The sequence below is a fragment of the Phyllostomus hastatus genome, unplaced genomic scaffold, assembly GCF_019186645.2.
Source record: "Phyllostomus hastatus isolate PE091 unplaced genomic scaffold, TTU_PhHast_1.1 phas_contig_98, whole genome shotgun sequence".
Taxonomy (NCBI): Eukaryota; Metazoa; Chordata; class Mammalia; order Chiroptera; family Phyllostomidae; genus Phyllostomus; species Phyllostomus hastatus.
In genome coordinates, this window is record NW_025333999.1 from 2555115 (window position 1) to 2578620 (window position 23506).

General features: G+C 40.5%; 1 protein-coding gene across 1 annotated transcript in view; it reads left to right on the plus strand.

Annotated features, from left to right (window-relative positions):
* ADGRE3 (adhesion G protein-coupled receptor E3) overlaps positions 1–23506 on the plus strand; it is a 51146-nt gene that overhangs the window by 1871 nt on the left and 25769 nt on the right. The window contains exons 2-6 of the mRNA XM_045853066.1: positions 1770–1820; positions 3470–3592; positions 10009–10164; positions 15973–16010; positions 22735–22918. Coding sequence (XP_045709022.1) covers positions 1770–1820; positions 3470–3592; positions 10009–10164; positions 15973–16010; positions 22735–22918 — 552 coding nt within the window. The remainder of the gene's footprint in view (positions 1–1769; positions 1821–3469; positions 3593–10008; positions 10165–15972; positions 16011–22734; positions 22919–23506) is intronic.

Consider the following 23506-nt stretch of genomic DNA (forward strand, 5'->3'; position numbering starts at 1 on the left):
TTATTTACAATATTGCAACCTCAGAGGGTGTAGGAACACTTCAGCTTGGAGCCCTGTTCTCCCATGAGACCCAACACTTCCCTTGCTCCCCAAAAGGCTATAAGCCAAAAGCAAGCCCAATAGTTCCCCATTTTTTTATCTTAAACCAGGTGTGCAAAGAGTTCTCCATTGGTTCTTGATCAGAATCACCATCCTCTCACAGCAGCTCTCTCCTTCAGGATCTAGGTACATTATCATCAGCCTCCATGTACTAGTCCAGGAAAGACTCTAGTCCTGGATTCTCCTGAGAGCCCAGATAGAGTCCAGGTCTGCAAGGTAGCAGATCAGCATCTTGCAAGGGAGAGCTTTCAGAGTCAGCTAGAGCAGGCACAATCAGAGCAGCTGATGTCTCCTTCCTTACTACACCAGGCTGCATTGCCAGATCCTGACTACAAACTATATAGCTGCTTGCTTACTTCTCCCTCTTATGTGGCTACCTCACAATTCTTCCCTCATGGCTCTTCTACTCCTTTCTGAGCCACATGGCCAAATCCCTCACTACAGGCAGCATGCCTCCTCTTTCTTCCTGCTCTCTTCCAAACCGCATGGCAGAATCCCAGACCCCCAAACTACATAGCTGCTATATTATGGCCCTCCTTCCTCACTACTCTACTTGCAAACCACACAACCAAATTCCCTCATGGCTAACCGCCCAGGGCCCCCTACATGACCTCATTTCTGACTCTTTCCACAATAAGCTACATTTGCCAGTTCTCCTATATTGTTTACCTTCTCTCAGCTGCCATCCTCAGTCAGGGCAAGAGTGACAGTGATCCAGGGGAACCATTTTCCTTGCTATATTATGAGTCAGTTGTGAAAGTCATGCCCACCTTGCCCTGAGGTGGTGGCACAGATATTAAGCTAGCCTTTGTTATGAAAAGTATCTTAAGCCATATCATCTGCCCCCACATCCCCCAAACAAGGGCTATGGGGGTTTTGGGGGCCCCTCAGTCTACACTCCATTTCAGTCCAAACTCATGAAGATGTGTACATTATATGTATGTGATTTTTGTATATCAGTTATACCTCAATAAAGCTTTTCTTAATCCTTACCCCAGTACATTTTTTCCATTGCAGAGAGAGAGAGAGAGAAACTGTCTATGTGAGAGAATATGGATTGGTTGCCTTCTTGTATGCACCTCAACTAGGGATCAAATCCAAAACCTAGGCACGTGCCCTGACCAGGAATTAAACCTGTGGCCCTTTGGTCTACAGATGATGCTCCAACCAACTGAGCCACACCGACCAGGGCACATAAAGTTTTTTAAAAAGTGGGTCTTAGTAATAGTATGGTCTCTGTCTACCAAGTGAGGTGATGGGTGTAGATAAGTGTGGACTAGTTTGGTGGAGACGGGATAAACTTTGATTCCTGCACAGCCTGACCAAGGTTGCCATGTTGGGAGGAAGCTCAAACTATCCCAGGCCCTGAGACCTCATGAAGGGACAGTAATGCCCAGACAGTTTCCAGCCACTCCAGCCCAGCCACTGTTTAACTGCAACAATATAAGAAACCCTGAGCCAGAACCATCCAGCTAAGTTCCTCCCAGATTCCTGGCCCACAGAAATCATAATAAAATGAGAAATAATAAAATGAATGTTGTTGTTTTAAGCTGCTACATTTTGTGATAGTTAGTTTTGCAGTGGTAGATAACTGATACACAGCCCTTGAATAACTTCTGGGACCTTTCCTTAATAGTTTCATTACTCTCCCTTCTGCTTCCCTGTTCCAGGACTCTTCATTCTGCTGAGTTTGCCAGGAGTCATGGTTCAGAAAGCCAAAAGTGAGTAATCAGTATTCAAACCCTGACTCTTCAGAGACTCTTCCACCATCAGAGACCCAGAAGGGTATGGACTAAGGATGAACCTGAGGCCACCCACATCCTCCAACAGGCTAGAGAAAAGAGGCTGGTTTGGGGGACAAAAGTTGGGCAGGCTTGCTCCTGTGTCATTTCTTTTTTAATTGATCATTTCATCAAATTTGGATATCTTTTAGTCTGTCTTTTTATTTTACTTATAGTAGTCTACTTGTTTGCTTTTAGTACCCACAATGCTCCCAATGTGGACATGGAACAGGGAATAAAACAAAGTCTCATGAAGTGAGATTAGTTGGGAGAGACAGAGCATCATGGTCACCATTTCATTCTGATCATACACATCAACACAACATGAACACAATCACTTGAAGTTAGGCATAATTCCTTGGAGATCTCACTAGAATATGATTCAGAAGATCAGAATGGGGTCTGAGATTCTTCATCTCTAATGAGGGGATGCATTCTGAGCAGCCAAGCTCTGCATTGTGCTCCCCCATTGTGTTCCCAGCACCCACTGCCCGTGATCCCTTTACAGCTCCCACATCTCTTCACAAGCCCAAAGCTGGGGACATTTCCTCAGCCCTATTCTTTCCATTCATTCTCAAGTGGCCTCAAATTAAGATATTTAGTGTATCTTTGTCTAAATGAAGTTATACATAGGGCTACGAAGATAACATGTACTGCCAACAGAATATACCTCCCATGGTACCCTACAAATTCTAATTTTTATAATATGTACCAGACACTGCCCAAAGCACTTTGTATGTATTAATTCACTTCTCACAATAACCCATTTTACAGATGAGAAAATTGAGGCACAGAAAGTTTAAGACACTTGTGCAAAGACACACAGCTATTAAGTGATAAAACCAGAATTGAACCCAGGGTCCTAAGTATTAATCAACTCATTCCCCTTTTATTAAATCTTCAGTGATCTTGAGAATAACACAATTATATTTCATTGAAAGTTTTCTGTTAAAATTAATTTGTTTAATTAGTGCCAACCTCAGTCCTATATTATGCACTCTTCTGTAACTTGAATTTGGTATCTCTATTTTTTTTGTTTTTTTCATTTATTTTTTAATTTATTTTTTAGTTATAGTTGACATACCATATTATATTAGTTTCAGGCATAGAACTTAATTGATCACACATTTATGAAATCTCACCATTTGTGACAACATGGAGAAAGGCAAGTACCATACATTCTCACTTACATGTGGAATCTAAAAAATAAAATAAATGGACAAACTCATAGATACAGAGAACAAACCGATGGTGGCCACATGGGCGGGGCCTGGGGCATGGATGAAAAGGGAAAGGCATTACAGGTTATAAAAACAGGCACAGGGATGTAAAGTACAGCATGAGGAATATAGTCAAAAATACTGTAGTAACTAGGTATGGTGTCAGGTAGGTACTAGACTTATTGGAATGATCACTTTGTAAGGTATATAAATAGTATTTCTAATGTTTTTACTGTACTGAGATTTCACAAAAGGAAAAGAGTGCAGGCTCCCTCAGCCTCAAGAGGCGCTGCTCAGAGGCAGAGCCAAACAATAACTGGAGAGTGCTTGACCCAGGTGACAACTGACCTGCCTCTCTCCTCCCCACAGGTACCTGTCCTCCGTGCCCAGAAAATGCTTTCTGCACCAGTACCACATATTGTATCTGCAACTCTGGATACCTTTCTCAATCTGGGGAGAAAGATCTCAAGTATCCCTTGGATACATGTGAAGGTAAGTACACAGACTATAAAGTATTGGGAAGGATGTGGGGAAATTGGAACTCTGATACATTGCTGGTGGTAATGTAAAATGGCACAACCACTTGGGAAAATAGTTCAGAAGTTCTCAGAAAGTTAAGCACAGGTATCATGTGACTCACTGCACCCACAGTTGGAACTTGAAAGTGGGCAGCGTAAGGATGTGGGGAGTAAGAGTAATACACAGTGCTGGCCGACTATCATTCTGCCTTCACCGAGAAAGAAACGTTTTCATGAAGTCAGCAAAGGGAGCTCCTCCAGAACCTAGGTAGTTCTCAATATTCTCTTCTATACCATGAAGATGATAATGCTGACTTCATGAGTGTGGTAGGGGGATTGGATAAGGTAACAAATGTGACAGTACTTCATGGATTATAAACCATCACATAAATGTTTCTTTTTAAGTTAAGGAGTGAGAGTATGTGCTAAAGTCATAGCAAAGAGAGAATAAAAGCTTGAGCAGAAACTTTTCTAATTCATATGGTTCCTAAGACACAAAATGAAGTCTCAATTCAATAATTAAAAGGTCCAACTTTGTGGAAGGATAAACTCCAGACTAGAGTTACTATTGGACTGTGTCTCCCAACCCTGGTTCAAGCTCTTTCCCTTCCCTGTTAGAAGCCTGCAGTCAGTCCTCTTCCCCACCTAACACTTCTACTCTTCTTCGCCCAATCTTGCTGCAGTTGGAACCCAGAAGAAAGAGGAAAAAGAAGCAGAAAAGTCTGTACTTGGCTGATGCTATTGTTGTCATTTAGCCTCTACATTCCTGAGATATAACACTTTCTCTCCTGAGAGCCTTTGTGGGTTCTATGAAGATAATTCCCCTCTCGCCCTATCACTGCCCTGAAATTCCCTTGAAAACAGCAAGTCCCTCCCTACGCCTTCCCCATTCTGGGAGAATCCTGTCATCCCTCCAGCTTCTTCCTGCCAAAGTCCATTTGCCATTCCAGGTGACCCTCTGACACAGAACCTAAGCAACCCCATGCCAGAAATCTCTCACACCTGACCCACCTCTAGTTCTTGGGAAATATTCCCCATCTTTGCCCAATAAACTTAGGACACACAGGAGGAATAGAATCTCTTCTTTGCCCAATGCAAGCCAATGGCTCACCCTTTAGATTTTGGAGGAGGAAATATGCACCAATCAACTGTGTCCCCACAAAATGCAGACAATGTATAATTAGCTGAGTGAACTCCTTAAAATCCCTCTCTCTGGGAGTGGGATGAAGAAGAAAGAACTCACACACATTTCTCCTCTTAGGTGGGAGTGAAGGGACTCACAGGGCGCCATCGCACCATTGGCTCTCTCCAAATAAATCCTCACTCTCTTATTTACCAGTCCTGATCCTTTAAAACCTTGATATGAGTGAAGGATAGAAGAATCATATGACCAGATTCTAGAAATCTTCCCCTTTGCAAGTGTTAGGTGTGGGCTGATTCCTCACTTGGAAATATGGTGTCTATTCCAATGGGTGCCAATGCAGAAACTTCTGCTTTAATAGCTGTTACTATGATAAGTTAATGTCAAAGTATTGCCTCACCATGTGCATTTTACAAGATCACTCTGTGGAGAATGGAAGTGTATTCAAAAAAACTGAGCAAAGGCAATCACAAGTACAAGATCTTTGGATTGAAATGCATCTAACTGGTTCCATAAAAAGAAAATAAAGTCAGTGCATCCATAGCCTGGTAAATGATGGGACATTGGATAGAGACAGTTAGGGACCAATCTTATGAAGCTGTCATCACCTTTTTTATTGAGATTTAATTCATATACCATAAAATTCACACTTTTAAGATACATAATTTAGTAGGTCTTAATATATTCCAAAATTGTGTACCATTGCACCTATCTAATTCTTTGAGGTATATATTTAGGAGTGCAAGCAGTGAGTCACATGATACCTGTGCCTAACTTCTGAGAACTTCTGAACTATTTTCCCAAGTGGTTGTGCCATTTACATTTCCACCAGCAATGTATGAGAGCTTCAATTTCCCCACATACTTCCCAATACTTTATGGTCTGCCTTTTTTTTATTATACTCAATCTCATGGGTATGAAGTAATATCACGTTGTAGTTTTGATTTGCATGTCCCTAGTGACTAATGATGTTCAGAATATTTTCATGTGCTTCCTGTCTTCTTTAAAGAAATGTCTATTAAATTATTTACCTATTTTTAATTCAGTTCTTTGCATTATTTTGCTGTTGTTGAGTTTTAGTTCTTTATATATTCTTTTAAAATATATTTTATTGATTATGCTATTACAGTTGTCCCATTTCTATGTCTCCTTTATTCCCCTCTGCCCTGGACCCTCCCTCCCACCATCATTCCCCGCCACCCTTAGTTCGTGTCCATGGTTTATACATATAAGTTCTTTGGTTTCTCCATTTCTTATAGTATTCTTAACTTCTCCCTGTCTATTTTCTACCTATGACTTATGCTTCTTATTCCCTGTACCTTTTCCCCTATTCTCTTCCCTCCCCCTCCCAGTTGATAACCCTCCATAAGATCTCTATTTCTGTGATTCTGTTCCTGTTCTAGTTGTTTGTTTGCTTGCTTTTAGGTTCAGTTGTTGAAAGTTGTGTTTGTTGTCATTTTACTGTTCATAGTTTTGATCTTCTTTTTCTTAGATAAGTCCATTTACTATTTCATATAATAAGGGATTGATGATGATGAACTCCTTTAACTTGACTTATCTGGGAAACACTTTATCTGCTCTTTCATTCTAAATGAAAGCTTTGCTGGATAGAGTAATGTTGGATGTAGGCCCTTGCCTTTCATGACTTGGAATACTTCTTTCCAGCCCCTTCTTGCCTGAAAGATTTCTTTTGAGCAATTAGCTCATAGCATAGTCTTATTGGAACTCCTTCTTGGGTAACTGTCTCCTTTTCTCTTTCTGCTTTTAAGATTCTCTCCTTATCTTTAATCATGGCTATTGTAATCATGATGTGCCTTGGTGTGTACTTATTTGGGTCCAACTTCTCTGGGCCTCTCTGAGCTTCCTGGACTTCATGGAAACCTATTTCCTTTGCCAGATTGGGGAAATTCTCCTTCATTATATGTTCAAATGAGTTTACAATTTCTTGCGCTCTCTCTCTTCTCCTTCTGGCACCCCTATGATTCGGATGTTCGAACATTTCAAGTTGTCCTGGAAATTCCTAAGCCTCTCCTCCTTTTTAAAAATTCTTATTTCTTCATTGTTTTGGCTGAATGTTTACGTCTTCCTTATGCTCCAAATCATTTATCTGAGTCTTGGTTTCCTTCCCTTCACTGTTGGTTCTCTGTATATTTTTCTTTATTTCACTTTGCATAGCCTTCACTTTTCCCTCCATTTTGTGACTATATTCAACAATTTCTGTGAGCATCCTGATTACCAATGTTTTGAACTCTGCATCTGATAGGTTGGCTATCTCTTCATCACTTAGTTCTATTTTTGGAGCTTTGTTCTGTTCTTCCATTTGGGCCATATTTCTTTGTTCTGGCGCATCTGTTAACATTGAAAGGGGCAGAGCTTTAAGTATTCACCAGGGTGGGGCAACGTGCATTGCTACATTGTGGCACTGTATCTGAGGGATGGGTCTGAGAGAGAACAAAGCCACTTGCTGGGCTGTCCGCCAGCTTGCAGTCACTTCCCCCACTATGCACAAGCAAATTACACCCTTCTGATGCTGACTTCCAGGTGAGTGGGTTTGTGTTTGTCCTAGGACCCTGTGGGTCTCTCCAAAAAACTCTTCTGTGAGGCTGGGAGTTCCTCCCACCAACAATCCACACAGGTTTTTGCAGCCAGAGGTTTTGAGGCTTTATTTACCCACACTGGTACCCTGGGTTGCAGTCTGTCTCGCTCCCCAGTTGTACCTCCCAGTTTATCCGCACATAATAATTGTGGGACTGCCCAGACCACCAGCTGTGGCCTCACCCACCCAGGCCCTCCAGCCACCACCTTGCCACACATCCTCTCTGCCGTGGCTGCCCTTCTCAGCCCCTCCTACCAGTCCAAATGAATATTTCTTCTTTAACTCCTTGGTTGTTGGACTTCCATACAGTTCAATTTTCTGGCAGTTCTAGTTATTTTTTCTTTTTAAGTTTTTTGTCCTTCTTCTGGTTGTGAAAGGAGGCAAAGTGTATCTGCCTACACCTCCATCTTGGCCAGAAGTCCTGTTCATAGTAATTTCTTACAATCCTTTGTATTTCTGTGGTATTGGTTGTAATTTCTTCTCTTTCATTTCTTATTTTATTCATTTTCATCCTCACTCTTTTTTTCTTGGTGAGTCTGGTTAAAGGCTTGTCAATTTTGTTTATCTTTTCAAAGAAACAGCTCCTAGCCCTGGCTGGCGTAGCTCAGTGGATTGAGCACAGGCTGCGAACCAAAGTGTCGCAGGTTCGATTCCCATCCCAGCCAGGGTACATGCCTGGGTTGCAGGCCATAACCCCCAGCAACCGCACATTGATGTTTCTCTCTCTCTCTCTCTCTCTCTCTCTCTATTTCCCTCCCTTCCCTCTCTAAAAATAAATAAATAAAATCTTTAAAAATAAATAAATAAAAGTTAAAAAAAAAAAAGAAACAGCTCCTGGAGTTTTGATTCTTTGAATTGTTCTTTTAGTCTCTATGTCATTTAATTCTGCTCTGATCTTGATTATTTCCTTCCTTCTACTCACTCGGGGCTTTGTTTGTTGTTCCTCCAGTTCCTGTAGATGTAGGGTTAGGTTGTTTATTTGAAATGTTTCTATCTTTTTTAGGTAGGCCTGTATTGCTATGAACTTCCCTCTCAGGACTGCCTTCACTGTGTCCCACTGATTTTGGACTGTTGTGTGTTCATTTTCTTTTGTTTGCAGAAACTTTTTGATTTCTTGATCTCTTTATTAACCCATTCATTGTTTAATAGCTTGATATTCAGTCTCCATGAGTTTGAATGTTCTTGAGTTTTTTTCTTGAAGTTGTTTTCTAGTTTCAAGCCCTGGTGGTCTAAGAAAATGTTTGATATGATTTCAATTTTCTTGAATTTGTTGAGGCTTGTTTTGTGTCCTATCATGTGGTCTATCTTTGAAAATGTTCCATGTGCATTTGAAAAGAATGTGTGTTTTTCTTCTTTGGGATGAAAGGTAATATGTATAATCAGTTAAGTCCATTTGATCTAGTGTATCATTCAATGCCACAATATACTTTTTGATATTTTGTTTGGAAGATCTACCCATTGTTGACAGTGGGATGTTAAAATCCTCTACTGTAAGTGTGTTATTGTCTATATCTTTCTTTAAGTCCTCTAAGATTTCCTCATATATTTGGGTGCTCCTATGCTGGGTGCATATATGTTTACAATAGTTATGTCTTCTTAACGGATTCTTCCCTTGAGTATTATGAAGTGACCTTCTGTGTCTCTTTTTATATTCTTTGTTTTGAAATCTATGTTGTCTGATACAGTATTGCCACCCTGGTGTTTTTTTTTCTTCCTGTCCATTTGCTTGGAATATTTTTTTCCAACCCTTCACTTTCAGTCTGTGTAGGCCTTTTGTTCTGAGGTGGGTCTCTTATAGGCAGCATATGTGCAGGTCATGTTTTCTTATCTATTCAGCTACCCTATGTCTTTTGATTGGAGCATTTAATCCATTTACATTTAAGGTTATTATTGGTAAGTACTTATTCATTTTCCCCTTTGTACCTGTGTTCCTCTCTCTCTCACTCCTTTTCTTCCTCTTAAAGCAGTCCCTTTAGTGTATCTTGCAATGCTGGTTTGGTAATGGTGTATTGTTTTAGCCTTCTTTTGTCTGGGAAACTCTTTATTTCACCTTTCTTTTTAATTGAGAGCCTTGCTGGGTAGAATAGTCTTGGTTGCTGGCCTTTGTTTTTCATTACTTGGAATATTTCTTGCCATTCCCTTCTGGCTTGTAGTGTTTCTGTTGAGAAGTCAGCTGCTAGCCTTATCAGAGCACCTTTGTATGTTACTTCCTATTTCTCTGCATTTACTGCCTTTAAGATTCTCTCTTTGTCTTTGAATTTTGCCATTTTAATTATGATGTGTCTTGGAGTGGGCCTACTCTTTGTTTTCCAAAAGAAGCATGGATATATGAGGATGTGATGTTTGGAGCTGTGACAGCCATTCTGGGACAATGAGGGAAAGTCAACAAAGGTCAAACCAAAACTCTGCTATTATCAAGATGCTACATTAACAAACTGAGAAACTCTTTTTCTGGGTTTTTGTTATATTGAGATTTATTAATAATCCTTATTGATAAGTCACTTTTAGTCAGGGATAATATTACTTAAAGCCAGAAGCATCCTAAAAGATACAAGGTTAGTGGTGGTGAGAAGGATGAGAACACTTTGAGACAGATTAGATGCTCAATAAATCTTTGTCAAATGAATGACCAAATTTCTCCTTTGTGTTACAGATGTTAATGAATGTAAACCACCCATTAGTATATATTGTGGAGCAAATGCTGCATGCCAGAATACTAAAGGAAGTTTCTACTGTCTCTGTGACCTTGGATATAAACTCCTCTCTGGGTATACACAGTTCATGGATTCCAGTGAGAACACTTGTCAAAGTAAGAAAATTTTTGTTTTCTTGTTGCCCTTTCCATATTTTTTATTGAGTTTAACACCAGAAAAGATTTGTTTTTGTGGTGGGTACAGAACATGTTTCTATTTCCTGGAAGAAAAAGGAAAGAGGGGAAAGAAGGAAATAAAGAAGTTAGAGAAATAATGGCAAGTGGCCTTTAGAGATAGAGGTGGCAAGGTAGTGAATGAGACAGGTTTCCTTGAATTGCAAAAAAGAGAAACTCACTTGGGTTATATTAAGAAGAAAAGATAAGTTAATGATAAGAATCCATGGATATATCTTGGACTCAAGGACTAGAACACAGCTAGACTTCTGGAATGAAATGAAACTAGGGACTCATCACCATCAGGGTGCCCCAGTCTCTGAAACTCTTTGGTGCTGATCCTGTCTTCTCTCTCCTTGCAAACTGGCTTTCTCTGCTTCCTAGTCCATAGGACAGGATGTACATACAACAGCTCCATATCTTACCATTATTATTGATCTAACCACCTAACGAGATATCACTTGACTCTCTCTTGGACCTAATTGTAAATTCTTGGAAATATACAAGTTGGCCAAGTTTAAGTCATATTTCCACCCTTGGATCTGTGTCCAGGAGGAGGTACCATGTTGTATAGGCATGACCACTCTCATGGAAACTATGTAGACAGGGAAAGTCAATACCCAAGAAATATGGGTCTTGGCAGACTTATCTATGAGGTTTGGTGACAGCTGGAATGATTAGAGAGAGAATCTTTAAAGCTTAATTCTAAGAAGCTGATTAGTAGAATAATAGTAATATATGTATTAACAGCTAAATGTTTCATTTATACTATGTACTAGGTGATACACTCAGTGCTCCACATGCATTATTTCTTTTAAAATAATCATATCAGTTAGGCACTTATATTACAGATAAAGAAACTGAGGCATCCAAAGTTAAGTAATTTGCCTAAGGTCAGCCAGCTAAGAAGCAGGTCTGCCTGTATTGAGAGCCCCTCAGCCACTTGCTGCATGGTAACATGAGTCTCAGGGAAACCAAAAAAGGGACAAAGCACTCTTTTTCTGGTGCAAAATAATAATAATAATGTTATGTCTCTTCATCAGTTAAGATCCAACCTGCAAAACCAAAACCACACTGGGTCTTTCAGACATAAATAACTGTATAGAGAGAATTAGTACTGATGTAAAAAGGGCTGAGAAGTCAAAAGGAGATTATGGGGACAACCCAGAGACTAGCAATAGCAGAAATATGCAGCCATCCTAGACCTAAAGGGACAGGGGAGGAAGTAGTATTTCTAGAGCCCAAGACTTGAGTCCATCTAATGAGGTAGAAACTTGAAAAAGATGATGCAACCAATGCTGGAGCTACCACAAGCAACAGAAAGGGTAGGAAGCTCCCTGGCTTCTCCCTTTCTCCCCTCTCCAGTATTCTATAAGTAGTTCCCATTGGCTGAACACATCAGGAAACTACAGGGCAAGAGATCCTGGCAAATGGAATTCTTTATGAAACACAACAGAGCATGGGAAAATTAGGACCTGAGGAAAGATTAGCAACTGTTGGGCAATCAATGTTTTCCAAGAATATGAAGTCTTTTCCTTATTTATTCCTAAATAAGTTAAGGAGAAAGCCTGGTGAGACTTACTATAGAGATAGTTCATTTCAAACTGTGTTGTTTTAATATGGCCAGTGGGTCTTAGTCTATGAGAGAGTGGAGGGATCATTCCCTTCTTTCCAAGCTTTCTTTTAAAAAAATGAAGCTTACCTATGACTCTCAGTTTTTAATTCCATGTTCTTAAATTTGTTCTATTCCATTTTTTTTTTGCTTCCCTTATGTAGATTCTCAATTTTTATTTTCATTGTTGAGATTTGTGGTCACTGGGTCCATATCTGAGCCAAGGTTTATAGCTGATGGCTCCAATTCAAGGGTGGAGAAAACATAATTGGTCATGTTATGAGAGAAGCTGGCTGAAGCATGTCTCAAAGTGTTCTCATCCTTCTCACCACCACTAATCCATTAGGATACTTCTGGCTTTAAGTAATATTATCCCTGACTAAAAGTGACTTATCAATAGAGATTATTAATAAATCTCAATATAACAAAAACCCAGAAAAAGAGTTTCTCAGCTTGTTAATGTTGCATCTTGATAATAGCAGAGTTTTGGTTTGACCTTTGTTGACTTTCCCTCATTGTCCCAGAATGGCTGTCACAGCTCCAAACATCACATCCTCATACATCCATGCCTCTTTTTTAAAACAAAGAGTAGGAGATTGGTACTCCTCAGCCTCTCTTTCTTTTCACTGTAAAGAAAAATTGTCCTAACAAGCCTTCCAGCAGACTTGTCTTTGTTTGGCTAGGCCTGGATCAAATTCTTATCTGTAAACAAGTTCCTAGAGTAACAGAATGAGATCTCAGAACTTGACCCTGATATTAGGGACAGTTTCAACTTCACCCACCTAAATAAAATAGCTGTTCTAATAGCAAAGAAGAAAAGGGACATGGCTGCTGGGTAGGAATTATTCACAGTGTGGCATGACCTCTAACTTTCAGATCCCTTTAATGGTGCATCTACACCAACATTAGGTCCTGGAATTGATAATGGGAAAGAGAAAACTTCTCTTGAAAAGTCTCATAGATAATCTTGAGAGGAGAAAACAGTACATGTCTCTAGAATGGAGCCTTTCTCCTTAGATTGGTGGAACAGTGAAAGTGAAGCTCCAAAAAGATTGTTCCCCTGTGCTCCTCTCCACCCAGCATTAAGGCCATGAGTTTGGAAACCCCACAGCAGAGAGCTTGGAGGAAGGTCGGCAAGGGTCATCGCATCCCAACCACCCACCTCATTCCAGATCCTCTGAGTAGCTCAAGGTTGTGAGCAGCACGAGCATGCAGCTAGAAGTCAGGAAGCCTCACATCTTAATTATTGGGCCAACTCTGCCCCAATGACATTCACACTAGGTCAGTTCTGTGGTTCCTTCCAACAGGGGTGTCCAAGACTCCATGATCCTTCTGCAAAGCCAAGGGCCTCAGAACAAAAAGGAATAGTTATATAAAAAAAGGAAACAATACTATTCAGGGGCCTAAGATCCAAACTTTCTAAAAAGATTAACAAGGTCTCTCTGATCAAACTGGAGGACAGTAGAAAAAGGCTCTCTAGTGGCAAAGACCCAATGGGAAGTGGGATTCCTTTTCCAGGAGCCTGCACTGGATTGTAGAGCCCCAGCTATTCTGCACAGGGTTCTCAGGTAGCTCAGGGGCCACAGGTGGGCATCACTGAGGATGCCAGTGAGTGACTGGAAGTGCTTGTGCCCATTCTGATTCCTGTGTTTGCAGTTCCTGCACTTATGGAGTGGTATGAGCTTTGTGCTTAAACAAATACAGATTCAGTCTAGGCTCTACCACCTACTCCCCACATGACTGTAGACAATTCCTTAACCCTATGACCCCATGCCTGTTTTATCTGCTTAAATGATACAACAACAGAACCTGACTCACACAGTTGTTACAAGGATTAAATGAAATAATGCATGTGAGGTGGCATTCAACAAGTGGTAACTGGAATGATATTTCTGCATGGTGCATTCTTTTGTCAGATGCATCACATCTTCAAGAGACAACATAGCAGAGTGGTTAGGAACACTTTTCAGGGACTCTAGAGCCAGATCCCAGAAGAATGCCCTTGGGTACATACTAAGTTTTCTCCACCCTATCTGTTAAAATGGAGCTAACAATCCACATCTTCACAGAGGATATGCCTCACAGGGCTGTTGCAAGAATTAAATGAGATACTACCTTTTAAAGTCCTTAAGACAGTATCTAAAAGTGTTTCTAATATTGTTAGCATTGCATCTGATTCAATAAATAAATAAGTAAATAAATAAACAAAAATGTTTAAAACCCCTGCTCCACCTAGAAAGGTCATGGGAAAGTTCAGATAGCTCTTAAAGAGAGCTACATACATATCAAGGGTATGTATATTTTCTACCAATGGGAGGCACTCCTGCCAGATTCAAGCCCATAATCTTGTATATGCCCAGGTCCCAAGCTGGAGTCCACACCAGGGTCTAGGTGCTGAATGAGCCCCAAATGTGAGACTGGGGTCCAAGTGGGGAAGATGAGAAGAAAGAACATAAGGTGAATAGGAAGGGCTGCTGTGCCCTAAGTCCACTGCTGGCTCAGACAGTCAATAAATATTTGTTGAATGAATGAATAAATGAATGAGTTGCATTGAACCCAAAGTGAATGAGTACAGGCAGACAGGAGATTCCACCTGGCTTCTGGAGTTAATCTGTTAAACTCACCCTATTTTACAAGGAAGAGAAAAGCCTTTGGTTATTTTCCTAATTGTAAGAACTCTTCACAGTTCTATTATGTGGACTGAGTCTACCTGGCATTAATTGTCACCAAGGTTGGTAGGTCCAAGAAGGCATCCATGAAAAAATATGCAGCATTCAGCCAAAAGTAAATTTTTCTACAACAAATATAATTTCCAATGACAGACACATTCTGAACTCAGAATTATAAGTCAGAGTTCTTGCACTCTTTTTTTAATTTATTTTTCAATTACAGTTGACATACAATAGTATATTAGTTTCAGGTATATGGCATAGCAGTTAGACGTTTATATAACTTACAAAGCAATCCCCTCGATAAGTCTAGTACCCACCTGGACCATGCACAGTTATTACAACATTATTGACTATATGCCCTATGCTGTACTTTACACCCCTGTGACTATTTTGTAATGCCAATATGTACTCCTTAATTCCTCCACCTTTTTCACCCTGCCCCTCAACACCCTCCTCCCCCGCCATTTGGCAACCTTCAGTTTGTTCTCTATATCTATGAGTTTAGTTCTGTTTTTTCTGTTCATTTATTTTGCTTTTTTAGACTCCACATATAAGTGAAATCATATGGTATGTATCTTTCTGTCTGATTTATTTCACTTAGGAAAATACACTCTATGTCCATCCATATTGTCACAAATGGCAAGATTCCATTCTTTTGTATGGCTCAGTGATATTCCAAGTTCTTGCACTTTAAGACAAAAGCTTCAATATTACAAGAAAGCTCTTTACCCTTTTTAGCAAATAGACTCAGCTGAAAACCAAGATAGAGCCTTGGTATAGATTTAACCTCAGTTTGATGGAAACAGGTATGTAACATTTGCTGTCCTTCCCTCATCTTTCTAAAACATGTGGCTGTCTTCACAAAGCACAATAAACAACACACAAGTTATCTGCTATTAACAGCAGATAACTAAAACAGACATTCCTGTTTTCATTCTAATTCCCAGACAAACTGAATTTAAAAACCTGAGGTATTTAATTTTCTGTGTCCTTGGCCATTTCAGTTATAATGTCCAGCCAAGACCGAATTAAAGAATTTGCAGCTTACATTTTTCTGCTTCCTCTATGATAGGATACCTCCATCATAGCAATATTGGCATTTCAGGTTTGGTAATTCTTTGTGGTCGAGAGCCATCCTGTGCACCGTGAAGTGTTAAGCAACATCCCAGACCTCCGCCCCCAGATGCCAGTAGCATCCCCCACCCCATACTGTAACCACCAAAAATGTCTTCAGCCATTGTCAGAGTCCTTTGGGGACAAAAATCACACCCAGTACAAGAATATTACTCTACTCCATCCATAGCTAAGAATTTGAACTCTGATCCACCCCAAAGCAAAAAAGCTTAGCAGTGAACACAATTAGTTTGACTTCACATGTTCTAGATTCAAGTTACCCACCTTACCTGCCCACCTCTCCACCCTTTCCCTCTCAGTTCCAGTACTAATTTCCCATGATGTCTTTTGCAGAGATCACCTCCTCAAACACAACCAAAGGCAATACAGAGGTGAGTGGAAGCTGAGTCCTGGAACCTAGCCCGGTAACAAATATCTACAAAGCTCAAACTAGCAAATGGTGTTAGGAATTATATATTATATGTGTACTACATATTATATATTGATACATCATATAAATGATATATAGGGCCCAGCACAAATAATGCCCCTTTATATTATAGAATCTTTTATTACAAAATCATAAGCATGTAATTCCGTAACATAACTCAAGCACACCACATGACATTTTAGATGAAATGTTCAAATTAAAACTATAAATTATTACTCCCATATTACCCTACCAACCACACTCAAGCAGGCGTTACTTCTGCCAGACCCTGTATATTTTAATATATAATGTATGTTGATTACCATGTAATGTATATTAACTACAACATAATATATAATGTGAAATTATTTATATTATATATAACTATGAGATATATACATATTATAGTTGACCCTTGAACAGCATGGTGACACTGACCTCCCTATGCAGTTGAAAAGATTTTATTTATTTATTTTTAGAGAGGGGAGGGAGAAAAAGAGGGAGAGAAGCATCAATGTGTGGTTGCCTCTCACTCACCCCCTACTGGGGACCTGGCCTGCAACCCAGGCATGTGCCCTGATTGGGAATTAAACTGGTGACCCTTTGGTTCACAGGCCAGCACTCAATCCACTGAGCCACACCAGCCAGGGCCCTTGTATGACTTTTGACTCCCCCAAAATTTAGCTACTAATAGCCTGCTCTTGACCAAAAGCCTTACTGATAACATAAGTAGTCAATTAACACATATTTTGTATGTTATATGTATCATATACTGTATTCTCACAATAATGTAAGTTAGAAAAAAGAAAATGTTACTAAGAAAATTATAAGGAAGAAAATATACATTTGCAGTATTTACTGAAAAAATTCACACATAAGTGGCCCTGGTCAGGTGACTAAGTTGGTTGGAGTATTGTCCCAAACACCAAAAGGTTGTGGGTTCGATCCCTGCTCAGGACACATAATTTGGTTTCGGGTTCAAGCCTTGGTTGGAGCATGTACAAAAGGCAACCGATTAATGTTTCTCTTTGACATCAGTGTTCCTCTCTCTTCTCTCTCTCCTCCTTCTTCTCTCTCTCAAAATCAGCAAACATATCCTCAGTGATGATAAAATTCACATATAAGTGGACCCTTGCAGTTCAAACCACATTGTTCAAGGATCAACTGTGTACCACTATATTTATCACTATATGTATGTCCCTATATATCTCACTATAGAGATAGATAGATAGAAAGAAAGAAAAAGAGAGTATGCCTGTGTGCACTGACCCCTAAAGACAAGACCTATCCCAGATGAAGAAGTTAGACTAAACAAGGCTGTATTAGGATATGCTGAGCTGCTGCTACAAAGGGGCCCAAATATTCAATGGCTTTTAAAAGATAGATCTTTATTGCTTTCTGAGTTAACAGTCCAGAAGTGAGCAGGCTAGGTTGGTGAAGGGATTCTACTCTGTGAGGCCATTAAGTGCGCCCACATTCTTTCCATACTATTGCTTCACCCTGGCATCTTGCCCTCAACTGCATGGTCAAAGCTGGGTTGCTGCAACATTGCATTCTTACCAGTAGGGAGAGGGGAGAGGGGGTCCAGGGCAAGTTGTCTGGATGCAAGGTGAAGAGGGGAGAGTGGAGAGACAGGATGTAACTACGCAATCACTCTATAATATGTTAATAAGGATGTGTTTGTTTCTTAGCGACATGTCTTTTTTTAATTTTTCAATTACTGTTCACATACAACGTTATATTAGTTTCAGGTGTACAGCATAGTGATTAGATTTTACATAACTTCTGAAGTAATCACCCCTACAAATCTAGTACTTATTTGACACCATACATAGTTATTATAATATTGTTGACTGTGTTCCCTATGCTGTACTTTACATCCCTGTGACTGTTTTTAGAACTGGCAATTTGTGCATCTTAATCCCTTTCCCTTTTTTCTACCTGTTCTGCAGCCCCCCTCCCATCTGGCAACCCTCAAAATGTTCTCAAAAAGTTTGCTTTCATTTTGTTTGTTTATTTTGTTTTTTAGATTCCACATATAAGTGAAATCACATGGTATTTGTCTTTCTCTGTCTAACTTATTTCATTTAGCATAAAACCCTTTAGATTCATCCATGTTGTCATGAATGGCAAGATCTCATTCTTTTATATGGGTAAATAATATTCCATTATAGGCACCACATCTTTATCTAATCATCTGTTGATGGGCATTTATGTGGCTTCCACATATTGATAATAATGCTGCAATGAACATAGGGCTGCATATGTTTTTTTCACATTAGTATTTTGGATTTCTTCAGATAAACACCCAAAAGGGGAATTTCTGGGTCGTGTTTTTAATTTTTTGAGAAACCTCCATACCGTTTCACATAGTGGCTGAACTAATTTACAATCCCACCAACGATGCATGAGGGTTCCCTTTGTTCGGAAACATTTCTTTTTTTATATTACAGATTTTATTTATTTATTTTTAAAGAGAGGGGAAGGGAAAGACAAAAAGGGGGAAAGAAACATCAGTGTGGGTTGCCTCTCTCACACCCCCTACTGGGGACATGGCTCACAACTCAGGCATGTGCCCTGACTGGGAATCGAACCAGTGACCCTTTGTTTTACAGGCTGGCACTCAATCCACTGAGCCACACCAGTCAGAGCAGAGACATATCTTAAAGTGACAACCCAGACATTGCACATACGGCCAAACCTAACTGCAAGGGAGGCTGGAACAATATGGTCTTTTATCTGAGCAACATGACCCAGATAAAAGTTGAGGAATTCATTCAATTACTGAAAGGAATATGGGGAAATGGATATTGCAGGACAGTTAAAAGAGAGAAAGATACCAAGAAAGTACCTGTTAGGTAGCAATCATTTAGAGTCCATAAACCAACTCCAAATTTTAACAAAAAGAATCCACGTCTGTGAGAACATCTGGTTGAGTAGAAGGACTTGTTCCTATCTCTGCGATGGTTCACACCTTGCCACCCAGTCTCCAGGCCTCCAGGTACATGCTCTCCTCTCCACCTGAAACTGCTTTCCCCAGTTCATAACCTGGTTGGCTCCCTGCTACTCTTCTTTGCTCAAGACTCAATTTAGATGTCACATTCTCCTGGTCAGCCTCCCTAAACAACTGCCATTTGAGTTAACATCCCCTTCCTCACGTTCTTATGGTGGGAGGCTATGGAGGCTAGAAGGGCAGTCAGGGGTTCAAATCCTAGCACTGCAGTGGCAAGTGACATAAGCAAAAGACACAACTTCTCCTGTTAGAGTTCTCCAGGGAAATAGAAGCAATAGGAGATATAAATATAAAGAGATTTATTATAAGAAGTTGGCTCATGTGATTATAGAGGCTGACAGGTCCCAAAATCTGCAGTTGGCAAACTGGGGACCCAGAAGAGTGGATGGTATAGTCCCATCCTGAGATGGGACATGAAAACAGGAAGGCCTAAAGGCTTAAAATATAGGGAGAGTTGATGGATGTTTCCGTTTGAGTCTGAAGATAAAACAAAAACAAAAACCAATGTTCTAGACCAAAGCAGTTGGGAAGGGGGGTCAGGCAGGAGGAGATTCCCTGTTCTATTCAGGCCCCCACCTGACTGGATGAGGCCTACCCACCTGAGGGAGGGCCATCCACTCTACTCAGTCTACCCATTCAAATGTTCATTTCATCCAGAAACAGCTGGAATATGCACCTCCAAATATCTGTGCACACCATGGCCCAGTCAAGCTGACACATAAAGTGAGCCATCACACTCTCCAGAGTCTGAACAACGAGGGTAATGATGGCACCCACCTCCTCGGATAGGCGGGAAGTTTAAATGAAATCACGTTGTGTGGAGCACTCAGCACAGTGAGTGGTCCAGAGGACACATTCCATCCACGTCATGTATGTCACTTCCAGCAGACCAACAACATTGACACAGGGGTTGTCACCCCAGAAACTGTGAGCTTCTTGAGGACAGGAAAACCATGCCCTCATTGGTAGTTCAACAAATGTTAATTGAAGTAATAAATAATCATGTAATCAAAAGGAACATTTCATTATAAAATTTATTGCCAGGTTCCTCAAAAAGCTAGCCATAAAATTACCATGTGCCCCAGCAACTCCACTTCTATGACTACACCTAAGAGAATTGAAAGTAGGGATTCAAGTACATATTTGCACATCCATGTCACATCCAATATCACAGCAGCACTGTTCACAATGGCCAAGAGGTAGAGACGACCCAGATGTCCCCAACAGATGAATGGATAAACAAATGTTGCCCAGTGGAATGTTATTCAGCCATAAAAAAATGAAGTTCTAACATATGTTATAATGTGGGTGAACCTTGAAAACCTGCTGAAAAAACAAAGCACAAAAGTTCATATAATATATGATTCCATTTATATAAAATTTCTAGAATAGACAAATCCACAGAAATAGAAAGCAGATACTTCAGGGTGATGAAAATGTTTTGGAACTAGATGGAGGTGGTGGTTGCACAACATGGTGAGTGTACTAAGTTGCCACTGAATTGTATACTTTAAAGGGGTGGACTTGATGTATGTGCATTTCACCTCAATTAAAAAAAAAAAAACTTGGCCAGGAAAAGGTAGGTGCAAATTCATCGTGTACTACAATGGCAATTCTGAAGGGCCAGTACTTTGGTGCCTACTCTGTACAAACAGGTTTAAACCAAGATTTCAGCTGTCATTTCAAGGAGCAAGATCTTCTGTATCAGGCAGAGAGGGGGAGCAGATCAGCATTTCCATTAAGACTCAGACTGAAAGAACAATACATTAAGAAGGTTTATGACCTGGCTGGTGTGGCCCAGTGGACTGAGTGGCAGCCTGCAAACCAAAGGGTTGCAGGTTCAATTCCTAGTCAGGGCACATTTCTGGGTTGTGGGACAAGTCCCCAGTAGGGGGTGCATGAGAGGCAAGCACACACTGATGTTTTTCTCCCTCTCTTTCTCCTTCCCTTACTCTCGATCTAAGAATAAATAAATAAAATCTTTTCTTTAAAAAAAAAGGTTTATGAGAGCCCCAGTTCTAAATGTTCCTCTTGCCCTTAAGTAATCACTCTGCTTCAAGTTCTTTGGCACGATAGCATTTTCCTCTTCAGACCATTCATTCACCCAGTAGATGAATACTTATTGAGCACCTACTATTTGCCAAGGACTATTTTAGGTGCTGAGAAACAGCTATGAACAAAACAAAGTCCCTATCCTGATGAGATTCAGCATCTAGTACTTAGAAAGATGCACAAACCCCCCAGGCAGCTTGTTAAAGTGCAGGTGGGGATTTAGTACACCAAGAATCTGCCTTTCTTTCTTTCTTTTTATTTATTTTAATTGTTGTTGCAGTACAATTTTCTATCTTTTACTCCCATCCCAACCCACCCACCCAAGCCCTTCCCTCCTCCCTCCCATTTCTACCCACCCCTAGTTTTTATCCATGTGTTCTTTACACTTGTTCCTGTAAACCCTTCCCCTTTTCCCCTGAAATTCCCCTGAAATTCCCTCTCCTCTCCCCTAGAATCTGCCTTTCTATCATGCTCCCAGGTGAGACTAATGCTGCTGGTCCGAGGACCACACTTGAGTACAAGGATTTGGGGATCAGCATAAAAATAGTCTTTTAACTCAGTTTTGTCTCACTTTTTAAAATTGTTGTTCAGTTACAGTTGTCCCATCTTTTCCCCCCCCTCCCCAGTGCTCTCCCCTGTCCCATCCCCTCACCTCCATAGTCAATCAACCCCCATTGTTCATGCCCAGAAGTCCTCTATTCATGTTTCAGTTTTTAGAGCTCCCCCTTGGCCCCTATTCTTCTCCACCCACTGGCCCATCTCTTTGCTATCCTTCATAGACGAATGCCTTTATTTTAAAAGGCTAATTAGCAGGGTGAGGGGGTAGTAAAGGGTAGAGGAAGTTGAGTATTATGGTGATGGAAGGAGATTTGGCTGTGAGGGATGGGTACACAATGCAATATACAGATGATGTATCATAGAATTGTACACTTGAAACATAAAATTTCACCTACCAGTGTCACCCCAATAAACTTAATTGTAAAAAAATAAAAGTAAAAAGGCAAATTAGAGTGCCTTCTGAGCTATGTCTACCTCAGAGTTTCTCTTTGTATAGTATTACTGTGTTACAATACTCAAGACTGGGCCATTCTTTGCTGTGGAATTGTCCCGTGCATTACAGGATGTTGAGCAACTTATCTGGCCTCCACCCACTGGATACCACAAGCACCCCTCAGGGGTGACGATCATAAATGTCTCCAGACTTTACCAAATGTCCCCATTGAGGGTCAACATTGCCCAGGTTGAGGACTACTGGTCTATTTCTAGCAAACTTACCCCTTCACCGTTGGTAAAAGAAGTTAGCAATAATTAATCCTTACCCTGTGTTTACCAGGCACAGACATGCAGCATCTCTTAACTCATTTAATCTTGCCAAAAACTTTATTGGGTCCTTTTATTGTTCCCTCATAAGGTAGGGAAACTAAGGTACAGAGTGATTGAGTGTCCCAAGGTAACACAGCCAGTGAATGTAGAGTCAGGATTCGAACTGGGTCCCCTGGCTTCAGAGCCTGCTTTCTTGTGCTTTCTACTGTTCCTCGGGATTGTGGGGACCTATAAGAGCAGATGATGATGATGATGATGATGATGATGATGATGACAACGACGATTAATATCTTTAAAGCTACAACGGTTTGCTGAAGATTTGGAGTCACTGCTCACCAACAACACTCTGTGGGGAATTGAAGAAAAGAGAGAAGTTGCATCCAATGTCACAGCTATTCTGCAGATGGTGGAATCAACTGTTCTAGAAACTGTCTTGAAAGCCCCAGACCAAGAAATCCAGAAAATTCAAAACAGTGCTGTGGGTAAGGAGACAATAAGACCTGATACCCACAGGACAGGGATGGGGTGCTGATCACTAGCTGGGGTCTGGATTAAGCAATTAGAAAAATATGTAAATACACTGCATGGGTCTATTTATATAAAATGCAAGAAAATGCAAACTAATCTATAGTGACAGGGAGAGGTGGGTAGAAGGGTGAAAATTTGGGAAACTTGGGGGTCATGGAAATGCTCACTACCCTGATTATGGTGGTGGTTGTACAGGTGAATACACCAATAAGACTCATCAATTGTACATGTTGATGTACAATCAATTACAACTCCAGAGAGCTGTTAAAAAAAAAAAAGACTGTCAGTAGTTTTCAATCCCAGTGAGTCTGGGATTTGGGCTTAAAAATAGTTTTTTAATCTAGTGCCTGCATAATCTAGTGGCACATGTTAGAAGAAACATCTTACTACATATTTTAAAAATGAAAATCCTTTTGCCCTAACCAGGTGTCTCACCTCATTGGGGTGTCGTCCCATACACCAAAGTGTTATGGGTTCAATTCTGGTCTGGGCACACACCTGGATTTCAGGTTCAGTCCTGGTCGGAGTGCATTCAGGAGGCA